The 19,621-nt window shown below is 37.8% G+C and overlaps 1 protein-coding gene across 2 annotated transcripts in view; it reads left to right on the top strand.

Annotated features, from left to right (window-relative positions):
* Positions 1 to 19,621, top strand: part of Agps (alkylglycerone phosphate synthase) — a 131,257-nt gene that overhangs the window by 102,344 nt on the left and 9,292 nt on the right. For both annotated transcript variants that reach the window (XM_004660228.2, XM_045147132.1), the window contains exons 18-19: positions 4,894 to 4,993; positions 7,418 to 7,475. In XM_004660228.2, coding sequence (XP_004660285.2) covers positions 4,894 to 4,993; positions 7,418 to 7,475 — 158 coding nt within the window. The remainder of the gene's footprint in view (positions 1 to 4,893; positions 4,994 to 7,417; positions 7,476 to 19,621) is intronic.

The following is a 19,621-nucleotide window of genomic DNA, read 5'->3' as shown; positions in this document are numbered from 1 at the left end:
ATTTCATTATAAGCAGCCCTACCCTTCATTTGGCTTTTAAATTTTTTCTGTCACCTCTTTTGCAGTGGGCTCTTAGCCTTGGAGAGCATGTGCTAGAGCTGTCTCTATCCACTGTCACTTTTTCTCAGCACTGTAGTGAGTTTCGAGTTACCCCAGTGGTCATAGCCATCTGAAAGAGAAGCTTCTTTAACCAAAAGTGAGGGTAGCATTAATATGTGTGAACATAAAAAAGTGCTTAGAGGGCAATTTGGTGGGCTTAATATGTGCATTTACCCAGGCAACAGCAGATGTTACTCCCCTAGGGCTCATGACCTCTCCAACCATAGACTCTTGACTAGATTTTCAGTGATAGGCATCTATTCCCTCCCATAGAGCAGACTTCTAGTCCAATTAGAGAGCAGTTGGTTTCCTCTATAATACATAAGCCACTATTGCACCAGTTGGCACCTTGACCTGGCTGTCCAATCTGTTTGTTTGTTTGTTTATGTGATTTGTGAAATCTTTTCTCTGCCATTTCTTTCTATTTATTTATTTTTATTAACAACTTCCATGATTGTAAACAATATTCCATGGTAATGCCCTCCCTCCCTCCACTTTCCCCTTTGAAACTCCATTCTCCATCATATCCCCTTCCCATCTCAATCAGTCTCTTTTATTTTGATGTCATGATCTTTTCCTCCTATTATGATGGTCTTGTGTAGGTAGTGTCAGGCACTGTGAGGTCATGGATCTCTTGACTATTTTGTGTCTGGGTGGAGCACGTTGCAAGGAAACCTACCCTTCCTTTGGCTCTTCTATTCTTTCTGCCACCTCTTCCGTAATAGACCCTGAGCCTTGGAAGGTGTGATAGAGATATTGCAGTGCTGAGCACTCCTGTCACTTCTTTCCAGCACCCTGATACCTTCTGAGTCATCCCAAGGACACTGCCATCTGAAAAGAGAAGGTTCTCAACCAAAAGTGAGAGCAGCATTAATATATAGGTGTGAACCTTAAGAAAAGTGTTTACTGGGCAGTTTGATGAGCATAGTATATACATTTAAGCAGACAGCATTAGATGTTACATCCCTAGGGCTCATGACTATGGCTGGCCAATCTTAAAGCTTACAGGGTCCACTGCTGTTTAACACCGCTAATGACTTCTGTCTCCCAAAGGCTGCGTGCAGCATAGCTCTTTCTAGCTTTCTGATAACCAGTCATTGGAGAGGAGCTTTCCAGCTTAGCTCCAGCTTGATTTCTCAGTGACCTGCAACACAAGCTAGTTAGTTTTTAAAGTGAATTAAAATACCACATAATAGTTTGTGTATTCCATATTGGTCAGTGCATGGTTAACTGGTGATCTCAACCTCTTTGTTAAATAGCAGAGGGGGCTACATTGTATTCAGTCTTTTGATAATAGAGGTCTCCATAAGTGTGTCAAGATAGAACATTTGACTCTAGAAAGGTTTTGGAATAATTGGAATGGAGAATAAATAGAAATCATAATAACGTCAGTAATAGTAATAGTGTTAATCAACATTGTATATTTTATAATTGCCTTATTTTTTTCTTCTTTGATGTGAGAGTGGAAGGAGAGCAGTGACCCCAAGAATACATCTCCAGTATTATAGACCTAGACTACTTACAATGTAAAAAAGAGTAAATTTTGGTGAAACAAAACAAGTGTTTGGTACCATAACATTTCCTGTGTAAGGTTTTCTCTGACTTACGATGGTGAAAAGCATTCCTACACCCACAGTCCAGTCTTCACTTTCGGCAGTCCATTCAGTAATGTACACAGGCTATTCAATGCTACCATAAAACAGGCTTGTGTTGAGTGATTTTGCCCAACTATTGGGTAATGTAAGTGTTCTGAACACATATGAGGTCTGCTAAGCTATGATGTTAGGTAGGCTAGGGGTATTCATTTTCAGCTTACAGTATTTTCCCCTAACAATGGGTTTATTCAGTGTAACTGCATTGCTGAGACAAGGACTGTCTGTATTTGTTTGTGATGCTTGTTTTCTAAGTTAGCTAAGTTGATTTAGACTTATCAGTTCCAGCCCAGAAAGTGATCATGACAACTTTCTAGATTTTGTGTTATATAAGAGATAAAGGCTCTCTTCTACTGTTTTTAGTAATTTATTCTCTCTCAGCTCTAATTTTACCCAAAACTGATTTTCATTATGCAGACTTAGAGTTAGCTATTAGCCAGGTAGGCCTCTCATGCCTGTCCTAGATTGTGGTAGTATGCTTGGGAGTGAAGCAGGTTTGTTGGAAGGTACCATTGCTCTTCTAGAATCTCATTACAGCTCCTCTGTATTGATGCTAAGGTGCTTTGTGAGTGTGTATACTTTACTGATTACTAAAATTTATTCATTTATCCTTCAGTTTTTATTTAAACTTGGTTATTTCTAATAATAGCATCTTCAGTAAAGATAGTTCTCCAGTTTTCTTAAACTTGCAAATTTGGAACTTAGAATGCAAGTGTTCAAGGAATCTTTTTTATGCATGTGAATTAACATCCAAAGAAAAGCACAGCTGGAAAATCGACATAGTATTGTTAAACTGTTAATTTCTTCTGTTCTGAGGCACTAACATTTGGCCCAAAAGGCCATTTAATTTTTAGATTAGCTTCTGTATTGTGTATAGTAAAAGAAGTATTTGCTCCTTCTGTTAGACAGCCCTCTTTGTGGGAGTCGTAGACTACACTTGGAGATTTACCCTGTGGCTATCTGAACTCCCTTCATATAGCTTCCTATTATACATACATGGGCCTATCGCGTGCATGAGGATTTTTGTTTGTTTTTGTTTTTTGAGATAGGATCTCACTGAAGCCAAGGCTGGCTTGGAATTCACTGTGGAGTCTTAGGGTGACCTCAAATTCACAGTGATCCTTCTACCTCTGCCCCCCCGCCCCCGCCAAGTGCTGGGATTAAAGGTGTGTGCCACCATGCCCAGCCACATGCACGATTTAATGATCTGACTTTCTTAATATCCTTTATATATACACATACACATGTGTACATATGAGGTCACACAGTATTTAAGGACATGTCACTACATTTAATAGGATCATTCATTTTGTTTTTCAAGTCCTTCTTAGTTATTAATGTGAACTTTTTGATGATGCTGTATTTCACACAGTCTGATCCTATCTAGCATCTTCCATTTCAGAAACATTGGTTTCTGTTAGCTTTTCAGAAGCTTGGAAGATTGAACTGATCACTGGTTCCATCTGGTCTATTTGGGGCTTTTCTTTAAGAGCAGCAATATCCTTAGTGTGGTTTTTATTCTTTGTTTACCATCTGTGAGGGAGATGAGAGTTTTGTTAATTTGGGGCCAATTAGTAAAACATTTGTATTGCTTTAAAAACTTTAAATTTGGGGGGATAGTAATCTAGGTTACAAAAAATCTTGCAAAAATAGTATAGTTACCATATATCTTTTACTCTTCTTTCTCAAATATTAGTATCTTATAGAATTATAGTATGGTTGCTAAAGTAAAAGATCAGCACAATACTATTCAATTAAGCTTCAAACTTCTTTCCATTTTTTTCCAGTAGTAGTGTTTTTCAAATTGTCTTTTTAGTAATAGGGTCTCTTTCTGTGTTGTCTCTTGTCAGAAAAATTTTGCTTTGAAAAATATTAGATCTGTTCCTTGTACTATACTGTTTTATGTTACCTACATGAAAAACAAACTGTACATGGAATGAATTGAATACAAGAAAGAGCAAAAACTACATTGTTACTTACTATTAAAATATGTGGCCTTTTAAGTAAATAGTTCTTTTGTTAAATGGAATTTTTTTCATGGTGCTTTTTAGTTTATTGCATGAGTTACACTAGTCCAAGTTAAATGGCTAGATAAACTGTGAGGTTTGAAAACTTACACAAAAGACAGAGGGAGAGTTGGAGAGATGGCTTAGTGGTTAAGGTGCTTGCCTGCAAAGCCTAAGGACCCAGGTTCAACTCCCCAGTACCTGTGTAAGCAGGTGTACAAGGTGGCACATGTGTCTGCAATTGGTTTGCATTGGCTAAAGGCTCTGGCATGCCCCATTTTTGCTTTTGTTTTTTCCCTCCCTCCCTCTCAAATAAATAAATGAATGCAATATTTTTTAAGAAAAGACAAAAGGAAAAACCTACCTATTGCAAGGACATCCTCACTTAAGCTTCAGAGAGCCATAGTACTTAAAGCCTATGACCCTTCATCTGATCATGCTTAGCCAGTCTAGTCTCGTATGAACTGGCCTGTGTTCTTGTGCTGCTTACCATGTAGTTGCATTCTCCATATTCTGGCTGCTCAGTTACAGTACCATTGCATGTCTGCAGTTTCTCTTGCCATTTTTCTGTTGAATTATTTTAAGGACAGAATTGTCAGTGCCGGCAGGAAGCAGCTGATCATTCTTACCTGCATCAGCAAAGGGGACAAAAAAGTGGAGGTTCTTGAGAGCAGGCATAAAAGTATGATTCCTTTTCCTCAGTGGAGATGGTCTGCAGAAGATGGCTGTGGGAGAAGGCAGAAGAGTGGGAGTGAGGGGGCTTGAGGTAAAGATAACTGTGTCCTCAGGAGCAGCTCACTGACTGGTTGCTTATTCATTTTAAGACAACTTATATTAATACCTGACTATATTTTAAGTGTTTTCAAATGCAATACTTACAGCTCCTACAGATAGCAAATTCAGTAAGTTCACTGAGAATGGCATTGTGTCATAAAATGCTGATGAAATGTGTAAAAATGTTGTTTCCACCACTTTATCAGTTTACCTGTTCTGGCAACAGTTCCAAAGAAAGTCTGTCTGCCCTCCTTCCATGGAGTAGCTTAAGCGAATCATTCAGGTAATCATCTTTTAAGTTTCTAGATTTTAAATCTGCTTTAACTCACAGCCTCTGGGGGTTTTGTCTGTTTATCTTTCAGGGTGACACAGACTTACGATGCAGGTGCATGTATCTACTTCTATTTTGCCTTTAACTACAGGGGAATTAGTGACCCACTGACCGTGTTTGAACAAACTGAGGTAATTTTGTATATGTGTATATAGATTTCACATTTTTTTTAATTAATTCAAAAAGTGTTAGCATCAACTTAGGGGTTTTAGTTTGATTCTTCTCAGTCACACATGGTTTGCCTGGCCACTGGCACATTGACATGGAAAGCATATTAGGTATACTGACATACTGAATAATGAGTCTGAAATTAATGTTCTGTACCACTGTAGCTTGTATTTCTTGGGTGTATGATAGCCGTTTAAGTTAAATAACAGTAGGAAATCTTCTGACTAAAGGAGTCTTTGATATCACTTTGGCAACCTGCCCATCTTTAGGTTGATGGCTCCTCTTGAGGTCATGGACCCTATGTTCTTTGTCTCTGTTGTTTCAATGTCAATGTTCTAGGTTTATACAGTTTTTGCATAATAAGGTTATATGTAGGTCCTCGGGATGCATTTGCTAGTAGTTTCTATTGCATGTATTAATTGGCCTAAGCTGCTAATTTATAAAGTCACATGTTGATGGTCAGTGTTTTCCATTATAAGTAGCTAGAATTCCTCCAATATGCTGTCAGAGAGCCTATAGCAAGCAGGTTTCTTAGAAACACAGTTGTCTTAGCATCTCAACTTGATGTATGCCTGCCAAAGCCAACACTGCAAGATAGTCACTGGTGGCATGACACTCTTGTATAGATCTGCTGCTGCTGATGTTGTTTTTGAGGTAGGGTCTCACACTAGTCCAGGCTGACCTGGAACTCACTTTATAGTCCCAGGCTGGCTTCAAACTCGGTGATCCTCCTACCTCCTTTGTCTCCTGAGTGCTGGGCTTAAAGGTGTGTGACACCATGCCTGGTCATGGCATGGCACTCTTAGATCCAATCACAGAGAAGTTTTATTGGTTTCCTCTTATACCTTCTTCTCATAACAGCTTTTTTTTAAAAATATAATTGAAACCTAGTAAATGTACCTATATAAAATTCATGATCTGGTATGTTTCAGTAGATATGTGTACATGTGAAACCATTACCCCAGTCAAAACAGTGAGTATACATCACTCTTGAAAGTTCAAGTACATTCTATTTATTTGTCTTGGCTATCAAAAATTCCTTCTATAGCCAAGCATAGTGGTGCATACCTATAAACACAGCACTTGCAAGACAGGCAGGAAAATCCCAGCAAGTTTGAGATCAGCTGAGTTTACATAGAAGGTCAGAGTTACACAGGGAGACCCTTTTTTTCAAAAACACCACCACCACCAGAAAAAAGACTTGCAGCCCACAAAGTGCAGTTGTTTCCAGTGTCCCAGTCTGAACTGTCTTCCATGGATCTCAAGAAGCTGTTTATTTGAAGTGACTTGTTAGAAAAGGTAGTTCTTAGAGAAAGGGCTAGTGTGCTTGGAATTTATTTGGAGAAATACTTTGCGATGAAGAGTGGCTACCTTCCCTTGGCCTAACCCCTGCTAGTTTATGTATGCACCTGAGTAATTCTAAGAAGTTCAAGGTATAGCATTTACCTTGTGACTATTCAATAATCACGAATCATCATTGAGAATCCAAGATGTAGTGATGTATATTTGAAAATGCCATAATGAAACCCTTCACTTTGCATACTAGCCGAAAGAGAATGAATGGAAAAAAGAAAAAAAGTTAAAGCAGAGGAAGAAGGCTTAAAAAAAAAAAGAAGAATTCCAGTTTCTGCTATCCTTCTTCACTGTGGACTTCACTTTTTCTTTATTTTCTTATATGTTTATCTTTTAGCCCATGTGCTCTATAAGGAGCCTAGTCAAGACATAACATGATAGGAGGCATAAAACAAGGTTGTTCCCTCTGCCTTTCCCCCTCTCTTCACTTAGCTATCCATGGAATTGACAGTTTATCCCATGCCATTGAAATGTTCTCCATTTTATTGAAATATTCAACCATTCTGTGGTTGCTCCCTGGTAATTGTGTGAGACTCCTTGACTCCAGTGCCCACCATGTAAAAGTGGCCCAGTTATGTAACCTCTTTAAGCCTGATTTTCTTTATCTTTGGAGTATGAATGATTGCAGTCATTTAAAAAATAAATGAAACATTGTAGGCAAATTACTTGGTGCTTTTCTGAACACACAGGAAGTAGTCAGTAAATGCTAGCTGCTAATACTTGGTATTTGATGTGTGCTGAACTAGAACCAACTCTGCATCACAATTGTTACTTATTATTGTTAACAGGTTAGTGCTCCTGAATTGGACCTTTTGCTTATTGCCCTCTGGACTCTAAAACTGGATTTTCTTGACACAGGAACTTCAAAGTTGTGCTGCATGGTGTCATTTCTCTTCAGGAGAGGGAGGAAAACCTGGGATGCAGTTTATTATGGAACTTGGGAAATACCTGCCTCTTTGGGGGTTGGGTCTTACTGTGTCACTCCAAAGTAAAATTTAAGTCATAACAATTTGTTCTACTGTTTCCAAATACAGGCAGCTGCTAGAGAGGAAATCCTTGCCAATGGAGGGAGCCTGTCACATCACCATGGAGGTATTCTTTTTGGGGAGTGGAATTTCTATTATTCTTACCATTAAAAAGATTTGATCCATGAGAAACATAGGGAGAGTTCCAATGTGTTATTTTTGAGAGCACTTGAGATTTCTTAAGCATTCTTATGTCTTAGAATGACTAAAGAAGGTGGATTATGATATAACAACAAAGTACTTAATTTGACAAGCTTGCCTAGGTGTGAAGCCCAACAGCTCTGAGTTCTCAGGGGCCTCGTGTTACTAGAGAGTAGCCCAGCTTGTGAGAAAGGATTTAACCTTCACAGAGGTAAAGGAAGGAGCAACAAATACAAATGTGTTTCAACCACTACTGGGATATAGCTGGGCATCAGTTGTGCTGTTTGTTTTCCCCACCCAAAGCTAGCAAATTAACCAAAGGATAGGGGAAAAAAAATTTAAGATTTTAATGTTCTGTCATTATTTACTGGTCATCTTGATAGATTTCCAGGTTTTATTAAAATTTATCACATCACCAATAAAAGTGGTCATCATCTAATTTTGTTACTAAAAGGCCCAGGAAAATAGTTTGAGTCAGTCTTTTAAAAGTTAAACAATAGTCATTCTGTCATTAAATTTTTAATTTTTTTTATATTATCCACCAGTTCTTTGTAACAGAATTTTACTGTGTTTCTCCATATAGGTTTTATGCTTACAAAATTTATTTGTATCTTCTCTTTCTTACTGGGAAGTTCAAGTTCATGAGCAAAGCGGTTTGGCTGTGTTTGTTGTTGTAGATGAGCACCTGGAACTTCTTGGCCTAGTCAGTCTCCACATGTGGCTGTGGATGAATGAAAGAGCTTTGCTGGGGAAAGGGTGTACTGTAGAAGAGCATCTGGGAAGGTTGCTGGTGTAGATGATGAATACATAGTCCGAGTACTGTTACATGAGGTTAGCTTCTGCTGTCACCTCTTTTCTTAACCCCACAAACACATTTTTTTAACTTAGTTGTGTAATCAAAAGTAAAGTGAATGGATTTGCCTTTGCTGTACACCCTTTCTTTTAAAGGCTGTAATGAATGTTAGCACACAGAACTGCAGAAAGGAGGAGCAGATATGAGCAGTGTTCAAGTGGAATTCAAAGCTTCTCATCACACTAAAAGTGGAATCCTTTTAGAAGTTTAAAAAAATTATTTCATTTTAAGAAAAAAAAACTTAAATAATAGTTCCTGTAAAATATTCACATAGCCATCTATATACATTACTTAAAATCTTTTTTATTGTATATTAGGATTATACTATAAAGAACACTTTTAAAATTAGTGTGATAGCTTCATGTTGATCATTGTAAATTGTTGCATAGTATGTGTTGCAGTCAGGCTCACATTGCTAGCAGAAATCACCCGACCAAGAGCAGCTTTTGAGAAAAAAGGGTTTATTTTGGCTTACAGACTAGAGGGGAAGCTCCATAATGAAAGGAGAAAATGATGTCATGAGCAGAGGATGGACATCACCTCTTGGCCAACATCAGGTGGACAACATCAGCAGGATAGTGTGCCAAACACTGGCAAGGGGAAACTGGCTATAATACCCCTAAGCCCGCCCCCAACAATACACTACCTCGAGGAGTTGTTAATTCCCAAATCTCCATCAGCTGGGAACCTAGCATTTGGAACACCTAAGTTTATGGGGGACACCTGAATCATACTGCCATAATATGTATAAAATAATGGAGATATAATGACTTGAAGAAAAATTAAAATGTTCTCTTAATAACCAACAATTTTATTGTCCACTACCTATCAGCAGCCAACAGTACACCTTACTGCTCCCTGCCCATTCTGCAGTAGTGGGGGATGGGTTCAACCCCAGGGTCTTGCACATCTTAGGCAAGTGCTTTTCCACTGAAGTACATCCCCAGACTTTATATTTTGTTTAAAAATAAAAATAATGTAGGTTCTATGTTTAGAAGGATAAATACAAGACAGAGGGGGCAGGGGGACTGCCGGATTGTGAGGATAGCTGAATCACAATCACATGTACAAGGAGGAGACAGAAGTTTGTTATTTCAGTAATTGACTATTGATCTATTTCCTTAATGGTGCAATGATGTTCAGATTTGGCTCAAGTTTTGCACTGTGAGAAGTTGTATTAAAATTGAATGGGACCAAATGACCTAAAGCAGTGCAGAAGGAAGTTAAACCAGTAGTTGGTCCTTACAGTTTATAAGAATATTCAAGTCTCTCCAGTTGTGGCTGATTGGGAGGTGCCCAAAATACGATGTGGTGTCAGCATTGATGACACTTATTCAAATACACAGAGAGCCTGTGTGCCACTCTGACAGAACCTACATGAATACACTTTTAAAGTTATGAGTCAAAGCTGTCACTGCGGAAGAAAAGAAATTTAAAATGATAAATAGAATGATACAACTTTAGCACAGATGTATTTGAAAGTTGAATTTTATTTGTAAAAGTTATGAGCCTATTATATTAGTCATAATACACAAAAATAGAAGGTAACAGTTAAAACAATAGCAGAAAAATTTAAACCATAAACCTGTAATACAATGATTCTTCAATTTTTGGTCCCATAGCAAATTATATAAACAGCTCCCCATGTATTTCGTTTATTGTAAGATTGAGCCCAGGGCTTCGTTTTCACTGATCATATACTTGCCACTAACTGTCTCTAGCCCTTCACAATGCATAGTATGCTTACTGCCTTTTATTGCTGTGCAGTGTATTTTCCATATTATAAATATTACTAGTCTGCTAGGCAAGAGGATTTCAAAGAATAACATTCTCTTCCCTGAGGGCTTTATAGTTCAGTAGAATAAAATATTGCAGCATTTCAACATCTGACCAGAAGTGGTAGGATTGTAACATCATTTAAAAATAAAAGTCTCCCCTTACTTCAGATAACATTCAAAAGGTGATGATAAACATGTAAATGCATAAGTTGAGAACAGGAAGAATAGAATGAAGAGTTCACATCTATAAAGCTGATGCTTGCCTGGGCTCTGTATAACTTAATCCTGCTCAAACTCCTGCAGAGTAGTCATTATTCTTACGTTTCAAATGAAGACACTGAGGCTGAGTATATAATAACTGACCGAGAATATCAGTGTTTGGACTAGAATTTGAATTTGGCTCGCTTCTTCCTGTCTCCATATCTCTGTCTTCTTGCTGAGAAGCTTAAAATATCTGAAATGATTAAAATCTAAAAAACTTGAAATAGACTGCCTTCAAAAAGAGATCATAAAGGGAAGAGAAAGGAAGGGAGGAGGGTACTTATTAGGTTGATATTGTATATATGTAAGTACAATGATTGAGATGGGGCGGTAATATGATGGAGAATGGAATTTCAAAGGGGAAAGTAGGGGGGGGAGGGAGGGAATTACCATGGGATATTTTTTTATAATCATGGAAAATGCTAATAAAAATTTTTTTTAAAAGAGATCATAATTTTCAAATGTTATGAAGAGAAAGACTACAGATTGCTATTTTCCTTTAAAATACAAATACTCTTTAATTTTGACATTCTTTTAAGTTAATTACCCTACTTCAATGAAACGTGAACAGAAGGGAATCAAAATTTTAATTTCCTCATCATAGCTACTTTTATTGCTTTCTTAGTTCCTGCCCATAAATCATTTTTGCTTTCTGGTTATTTTTAAACTTCCTGATTATAGGCAACTAACATGTCAGCAGTATCAAGTAAGACCATGCAGGTCAGCTCATTAACACTACAATTTGCGTGCATTTGCAATTTCTAGGTTTAGAGACCCTATTTATTAAGGACTTCACATTTGGTGGAATAGTTTATTTTTATCAATCATTGAATTGATGAGAAAGGTAGCAAAGTTTGATTGCATTTTAATTTATTGAGAGGATTCTTATTTGTCTTTTCTCATATTTACTTTGTATGTGATCAGAAATGATGACTGCATGGAAACAAACTTCAGATCACCTAGTTTCCTCTGATGCTTGGAAAAAGGACAGAGGCACACCTGAATACAAAGTGTACATTAGAGTTGTCCAGAGATCCAGTGAGGTGCTTGCCCTCTTCTGAATTGCTGATAGAAGGGCTGCACGCATTCCTCCGTTCACTCACTTTCTCCGTGGTTGTCTCTAACCCACAACTTACAGCCTTCCTTATGAGGGGTGCTCGTGACCACTTCTGTTTTTTTTTTCTGCTGGGGCCTGCAGTGGCCCTCCAACTGATCTGTTTGCCTCCATTCTGATCCCTTGCTCTCACTTCTCTTGCTGCTTGAGAAATCTTTTTAATATATGAGGGTTTGTCCTCAAAATCAGAATGAAACTCAGACTCCTTATCAAGCCTTCAAGGATGTAGAGGATGTCTCCATCTCTTTTCTCTCTCGTTGCTTTTTCCCTCCTGCTAGTCCACAGACATAACCAGTTTCTTTTTCCTTTCAAGGCTTATATTACATGTACCTTCTTTCTTTCCCCCTTAAATTTTTTTAAAATTTATTTTCAAGCAGAGAAACATAGAAAAGAGATAGAGAGAATGGGCTTGCCAAGGCCTCCAGCTGCTACAAATGAACTTCAGATGCATGTGCCACTTTGCCTCTGGCTTTATGTGGGTACTGAGGAATCCAGCTTGGGTCGTTAGGCTTTGCAGGCCAAAGCCATAGCTGCTGAGCCATCTTTCCAGCCCAACATGTTCTCTCTTTCTAATGTTCTTCCATTCTTTCCCCCAGACCTTTTGCATGGCTCACATTCCCTGATCATTTAAGTCTGCATTAAAGATGTCCATATATTTGAGATGTCTTACCTGTGCACTTGTAGTTACTGTTCAGTGGGATTACTGAGGTATGTTCTGTTCGCCAGTCCCCAGAAAACTGACTGGCTTTTCCACATGGCTCTGCACATAAATGCTCCTGTCCATGCTAAGTGACTGGATATGTGACCTCCAGTGCTCACAGCATTTGGGGTATTTTCACAAATTGTCAGACAGCTCTGAATCTTTCAATAAGAGCTGCAACAGTAACATTGTGCTCATGATTTAATATCAGACATTTAATAGCCAGGCCTTGGCTGAATATAGGATCATATTAGTTACAGAAAGATTCAGTATTTCACAGTATTTACGTACTAGCAGTATATATACTAGTATTATATACTAGCAGAACCAGCTATAGATAGTAGAGTAAAATAACATGCATTTTTTCTGCATATTCCACCAGCCATTTTAGTGTTTTTCATAGATGCCTTATGTATATAAGCTTCTATTCAAGCTTTGTCTTAAAACAGATATCGCCCCTACTTGTAATCTTAGTTCTTCGCAAAGCTGGGAAGGAAGATTGCAAGTTCTAGGCCTTCCTGAACTCCAGCGAGAGTGCAAGTCCTGTCTGGACAATTTATTTTGAGACCTCAAAATGAAAGTAAAAGTCTGAGGATATGGTTGAGTGGTAGAGCAAACAAAGTCCCAGACTCGATCCCAAGTACCAAAAGGTGAACAAATAAGTTATATCCAAATGTCTATGTATAAATAAATATATAAATGTGCATTTTATGTGGTTGAAAATTAGGACTGCATATATACATTTATATCTGTAGTGACATATAAATTGTGTGTGTGTGTGTGTGTGTTTGAGGGGCCTAATAAATAGGAAAGAATAGAGGCTTTGAAATCAAATTGATATTGGACTCCAGGCTGTGAACTTACTAGCTGTGTGACTTTTGGGAAACAACTCCTCTGGGCTGCAACTCTCCTCCCCTGCAGAACGAGCGTGGCCGGGCCTGCCTCCTAGATTCACTGTAGGTGCAGCAGCGGTGTTTGTAAAGCATCTTCAGTGCAGGCCGCAGCAGTATCAGCTGGAACTCTTGCCTATTTTCTTAATCTTTTGCATCAGCCATTGAAGACAAGGTTACATTTTTTTTGTAAAAGGTCTGTGCATTCAGGGCAGTATGAGCCTAACACTTTGTCATTTACATGTTGCAATTGGTCTCACCTTCTAGAAAGGTCTCTGAAAGTCCATATGAAAGAAAAGGAAAGAAATTTCTTCAGCCTATTTATAGTAAAATTTGTTATAGTAAAAAGCCCATTTTAGGGTTAATCATCTAACTTGAAATTTCCAATGTTTATTGTAAATAATATAGTTTCATAAGGTAGAAATGCTTTCAATATTTAAATACTAAGTTTAATTGTCCTCTCAAACTTGGTACTGGAGTTCCTGAGAGATCACTTATTTTTAGATTTTCCTTGATCCCCTGCCCCCCCCTCCCCCGCAGCAAACTCAAGTTGACCTCACAGTAGCAACTTTCTTCACTGACCTTCTACCAGTGTCATGATACTCTAAGTACCATTTTTTGAGTTCCACGTACAAGAACTGGGGGGTTAGGAGAATATTGATGTGATTTCTTTTAGAGGGTTTGGCCTGTAATTGTGATTAATAACAGTTGCTTTCACTATCTGGAAACAGACAGGCTGGTTTGTCTGCCTACAATCATGCTGTGATAAATGGAGCTATTTTAACTGTGGTTTTGTGTATCAAAGAAAACAGATGTAGTCTGGCACTGGAGGCTATAGGAAATACAAAGCCTGCTTAACTTAAATTTTTTCTTCATAGTCCTTGTTTTTGTAACTGATGTGCTGGTCAGTTTAAGTAGCAGACTTTATGTCAGCCGTGTATTTAACTTTAGTGTATGACTTATGTTTTTAGCTTACTCATTCACTAAAATTACGCTTAACTTCTTTGTCGGGAAATAAAATGCCTTTTGATTAATCATAACCAATCTTAGGTTAAATATCAGTGTCTAACCAAAATTATTTCCTTGTACAATCAAAGGGCAGCTGTTCTTAAATTTTTTTGTATGAGTAGTTTAAAGCAAAGACCTGCAGAATTAAAGAACTTTAGCAAAGAAAGTCTTGGGACCATTTGTTAAAGACCTGTTCTTTCTTTCTTTCCCTTTCTTTCTTTTCTTTCTTTCTTTCTTTCTTTCTTTCTTTCTTTCTTTCTTTCTTTCTTTCTTTCTTTCTTTCTTTCTTTTTTTTGATGAGTGAGAGAGAGAGGATATGAATTGGCATGTTAGGGCCTTCAAACTGCTGAGATTAAAATCCTGGGAAAGGAAGAAATAGAACTGTTTCTATTTGGTCATACATGATTATTGATGTAGAATATCCCAAGGAATATATAAAACAAAGCCATCAAGAGTGCAGAACACAAGATTACATTAAAAAATTAATTGTATTTCTATATATTAACAATAAGCATAGAAACCAAAATTTAAAGCACAATAACATTTCAATTGCTGAAAATAAAATAGGTGTAAATATAATAATACAGGCATAAGCATAACAAGATATATATATAGGCACTGTATTCTATTCTAAAAATTATTAAATGGCTGCCCTGGGGAGATGGCTCAACAATTAAAGACACTTGTTTGCCAATCCTACCAGCACTGGTTCGATGCCCCAGTACCCTTGTAAAGCCAGGTGCACAAACTAGCATATGCATCTTTGGAGTTCATTTGCAGTGGCAACATGCCCTAGCGTGCCCATTTTCTCTCCCTTCTTTCCTTCTCCCCCATCCTTGTCCTCCTTCCCTCTCCTTCCTCTCCTTCCTCCTTTTCTCTCTCTCTCACTCCCTCCCCCGCCTCTCTCTCTAATAAATAAAAATTACAGAATGACAATGAAAGAAACCAGTTAAGTCCTAAGTAGGCAAAGACACATTCATGTTTATGGGTTGAAGGAAAACCCAACATGGTAAAAATAATGCCAGTTCTCTCCAGATATGATCTATCTCTTCAACACATTTCCTATCAAAATTTTACTACACTTTTTTGTGGATATAGGAAAAGTTATTAAAATTTATATGGTAAGGTAAAAGCATCAAAATAGCTAAAATAATTTTTAAAAGAACTAAATGGCTAAAATAATTTTGGAAAAAGAGGAGAAAAGCTTCCTTATATAGCTTCAGTAATCAAGGCTGTGCATTATTAGAGGAAAGACACAGATTAGTGGAACAGAATACAGAGCACAGAAATTAGTCCACATAAAATATTCCCAGCTAATTTTGCCTTAAAAAAAAACATTTCTGGAGAAAACATAGTCTTTTCAAGAAATAATACTAGAGCAGTTGTATATCTACAAGTTCATACACACAGAACATTGGCCCAAATTTGTATAAAAATTAACCCAAATCAGATAGTGAAATTAAATGCAAAACATGAAACTCTTAAAATTTAAAGGAAAATAGCAAGAAAATCTCCAGGATCCAAAGCTAGGCACAAATTCCTAGAATGCATACCAAAAGTATAATCCACAGAAAGAAAAGAGGAACCAGACTCAGGAAGATGAAAAGATAGATTATGGAGTGGAACAATGTGCATACCAACCAGTGTCTAACAAAACACTAACTCTATTGAGAACTCACAACTCAATAGCAAAAAGTAAATAACCCAGGGCTAGGGAAATGGCTTAGTGGTTAAGGCATTTGCCTGTGAAGACTAAGGATCCCAGTTTGATTCTCCAAGCCCCATTTAAGCCAGATGCAAAGGGGCCCATGTGTCTGGAGTTCTTTGGAGTGGCTGGAGGCCCTGGCATGCCCATTCTTTCTTTCTCTCTATCTACATCTCTCTCAAATAAATAAATAAATATAAAGTAAATAACCCAGTTGGAGAACAAACATTTCATTGAAATACCACATAAGAAGATGTTCAACACTAACTTTATTTATAATAGCCTCAGTGGAAACAGCTCAGCTTTCCTTTAGCCTGTGAATGAGTAAACAGACTGTTGTATTCATGTCCTGGAACCCTACTCAGTAACAAACAGGAATGAGATGTTGATTTGTGTAACAGTGTGGTTGCATCTCCAAGTGACTGTGCTGAGTGTTATCCTGAAAGGACTCATGCTGTGGTCTTACATTTAAAGTATTTTAATTTTTTTTATTTATTTGAGAGAGACAGAGAAAAAGGGAGAGAGAGAATGGGTACGCCAGGGCCAGCCATGGCAAGTGAACTCCAGACACGTGCCACCTTGTACATCTGGCTTACGTGGGTTCTGGGGTAGAACCTGGGTCCTTAGGTTGTGCATGCAAGTGCCTTAACCACTAATCCATCTTTCCAGCCCCGATCTTACAACATTTTTGAGGTGACAGAATTATAGAAATAGAAAACAGATTAGTGGCTTTGAGAAGGGCTGAGAGGTGGCTGTAAAGAGGAAGTATAGGGGTCCTTCTAATGTCTGTACCAGTGCCAAAATTATGTCCATCATGTTCTTTTGATGGCCAGCAAATGACTGTTTATCAAATTACCATAAAGTAGTAGAAAATGTGCCTTGTACTTTATGTCAGTTTTTTAACTTCTTTGTAGCTGGCCTTTCCTAGCAGAACTTGCAAGTCAATTACAATATTTTTCCAATGAAGCAATGTTGTAGTTAGATTCTAAGAACAGACTGTAAAAAGCCAATTTAACTCATAATTTTCAGTTATATCATACTTAAGTGATATGAAAGCTTACAGAAATTCTATAGCAAGAATATACTGATCCCAGCTACACAGCTGCAGATGCTCAGACAAAGGGCGGGATCCACATTGCTGTGCTGGCATGGTGTCCAGCCTCAGGGGTGTCCTTAGGAAAGGACAGGTGGCTCGGACAATAGCAATTCTCTTTGAACTTCTAAAGAGAAATTTTTCTTCCCAGCAACTTTTTATCTAGGACCTTCCCCATAAGTGTGATGCTTCCTATTTAACATTTTTGAGCCAGGAGTGGTGATGCACACCTTTAATCCCTGCATTCGGGAAGTAGAAGTAGGAGGATTGCCATGAGTTCCAGGCCATCCTGAGCTAGATTGAGACCCTACCTCAAAAAGAAAACTAATAATAACATTTTATAGTTTGTTCCATTTGAAAACAGACATTTTCCAATATGGTATTTGCTAAAAGGTAACTTTAGGTAATTCATCTCTAATATCTGTAGTTTTGCTGTATAATTGAGAAGCCACTGGGCTACATGTAGCTCTTTAAATTTAAAACGCTGTAATTAAATATAACACAATGTTAAAAATTTGCTTTCTAGTTCTACTAGCCGCATCTCAGATACTCTGTATCCACATGGAAATAGTGGCTGTTGTGGCAAACAGTATAAATCTAGAACATTTCTTTCATCACTGCATGATTCTTTGGGACAATTCAGTCTATTTCAAATGTGTTTTCTCCAATTGGTTAGAAAAATAGCCTCACTCCAAAAGACATTAGATCCAAGTCTTTAAGTGCTGACTTTAAAATAAACCAGTGCTTGTCATCAGTGGTTATCTCACAATGTAATGTCTATCTACTTTTTCCAAAATTTCTCTGTTTGATAAGTAGTATTTCTTTTGTCTTGTTTTGTTTTTCAAGTTAGGGTCTCATTCTAGTCCAGGCTGACCTGGAGTTCACTATGTAGTCTCAGGGTGGCCTCGAGCTCATGGCAGTCCTCCTACCTCTGCCTCCCTAGTGCTGGGATTAAAGGCATGTGCCACCACGCCCGGCTTGATAAGTAGTCTTAAATTTAGAGCAAGGCAGCTTTAAGGGATGGGGATGTAGCTTAGCCTTTGCCAGCCATGTATAATGCCCTGATTCCATACCCAGCACCTTAAGGGAAGAAAAGCAAAATATTTCCAGGCTAAGATCACCTTGCATCTTGCAGTTAGCTGTTTGCCACTAATCCAATTAGTTTTAGCAGTGAAAGTATGCCTTTATGGAAATTGTTTGGGGTTCTATGTGATAAGCACTTGCAAACCTGGAGACCCCAGGATTTCTTAGTCTTAGCATTTTCTTTTCAGTTTGCAGAGGTAATAATTTAAAAAAAAAAAACTTTCATTGATAATGGTCATATGTGTACACAATGTATTTTAATCATAATCCCCTCCCGTTGCCTTCTTTTGTCTCCTTCCCGAGCCCCCTAACACTAAACCACTTCTTTCCAACTAGTCCCTCTTCTGTTTTGATGTCTTTTGTTTGTTTGTTTATTTGCCCTTCTCTATCATACATGACAGTGTGTTGATGAACCCAATATTGTGCAGGTCATGACCGGGGCTGTGAAGGAGTATGATGTCCAGAAGATAGCATTCCACAACGTTGTTCCCGTCCTGTGGCCCTTAGATATTCCGCCTCTTCCATAGTATGGGCTGAGCCTTGTAGGGATGATATAGATGCCTTATTAATGCTGAGCACTCAGAAGCTTTTATTATCAGCACTTGCATGACATTTGAATCTCCCTAATAGTTGTAGCCATGTATTTTTTGTTGTTGTTGTTGTTGTAGAGGGCTTCCTTGTGAATTTGGGGATATTTTGGAATGCCTGTGACTTTCACCCAGTAGATGCCGATAGCATTTTCCCTGTTGTGTCAACTGGAAATGTCTCTAGACATTGCAAAATGTTCACAGCCACCACAGATGAGAACCACTGATGTAGTCCAGAGAGTCCTAAAGATATTGAAGAAATGAGAACCTGAAGTTTTGTGACATACCTTCTGGTATTTGGGCTCTGACAGACTAGTTCTGAATATATCCAAGAAATAATTTCAAAATATAAGTAATGCAGTGTAGATAACAACCAAAAGAAGGTGAAGAAACCCACATTGCTTACTAGATATTTTTGAATTCTTGCACTATATGTAAAATGTCTTGGGAATAACTTTAGTCAGTGTTTTTATTTCAACTAATATTTATTGACTATCTTATTGTGTTATAGTTGCTTTGTAATAGAACAGGGTTACAAGCATGGTGATTCATCTTTGAGGAGTATGTGATTTCTGTTCTCTTCTATCACTTCTACCTATCTCATTTAGCCTGTTCCCTAGCTTTGGTCTGTAGTATACAGGCATTCATTTTTACTCTAGTTGACATGTGAAGTATATCATGATATCTGCTATAAACATATATGAGGATTAGCACTTGATTATGGTTCTAAAGACAGATTGAATCCAATTCTTATAATCTAATTGAGATTGTTTTTTTAGTTTCATAATCTCAAGATCTGTGGAAGGGTCTGTAAGCACTTAGAGCTACTGAACAAACTGTACAGATCTACTACTCAAAAGAATAGTTCCAGGGAATGTTCAGTGGCCAGACCAGCTACCATGTCCACATTTTCCACATATCACTTACTTCATGCCTTACCTCTTACATACTTATTTGTTCATTTTCTATGCTGTTTATCATACTACAAAGTATATTGTTT

This window comes from Jaculus jaculus, chromosome 4 (genome assembly GCF_020740685.1).
Source record: "Jaculus jaculus isolate mJacJac1 chromosome 4, mJacJac1.mat.Y.cur, whole genome shotgun sequence".
NCBI classification, from domain to species: domain Eukaryota; kingdom Metazoa; phylum Chordata; class Mammalia; order Rodentia; family Dipodidae; genus Jaculus; species Jaculus jaculus.
The sequence above is the reverse complement of the archived record's forward strand: the minus strand, read 5'-3'. Positions and strand labels throughout refer to the sequence as shown.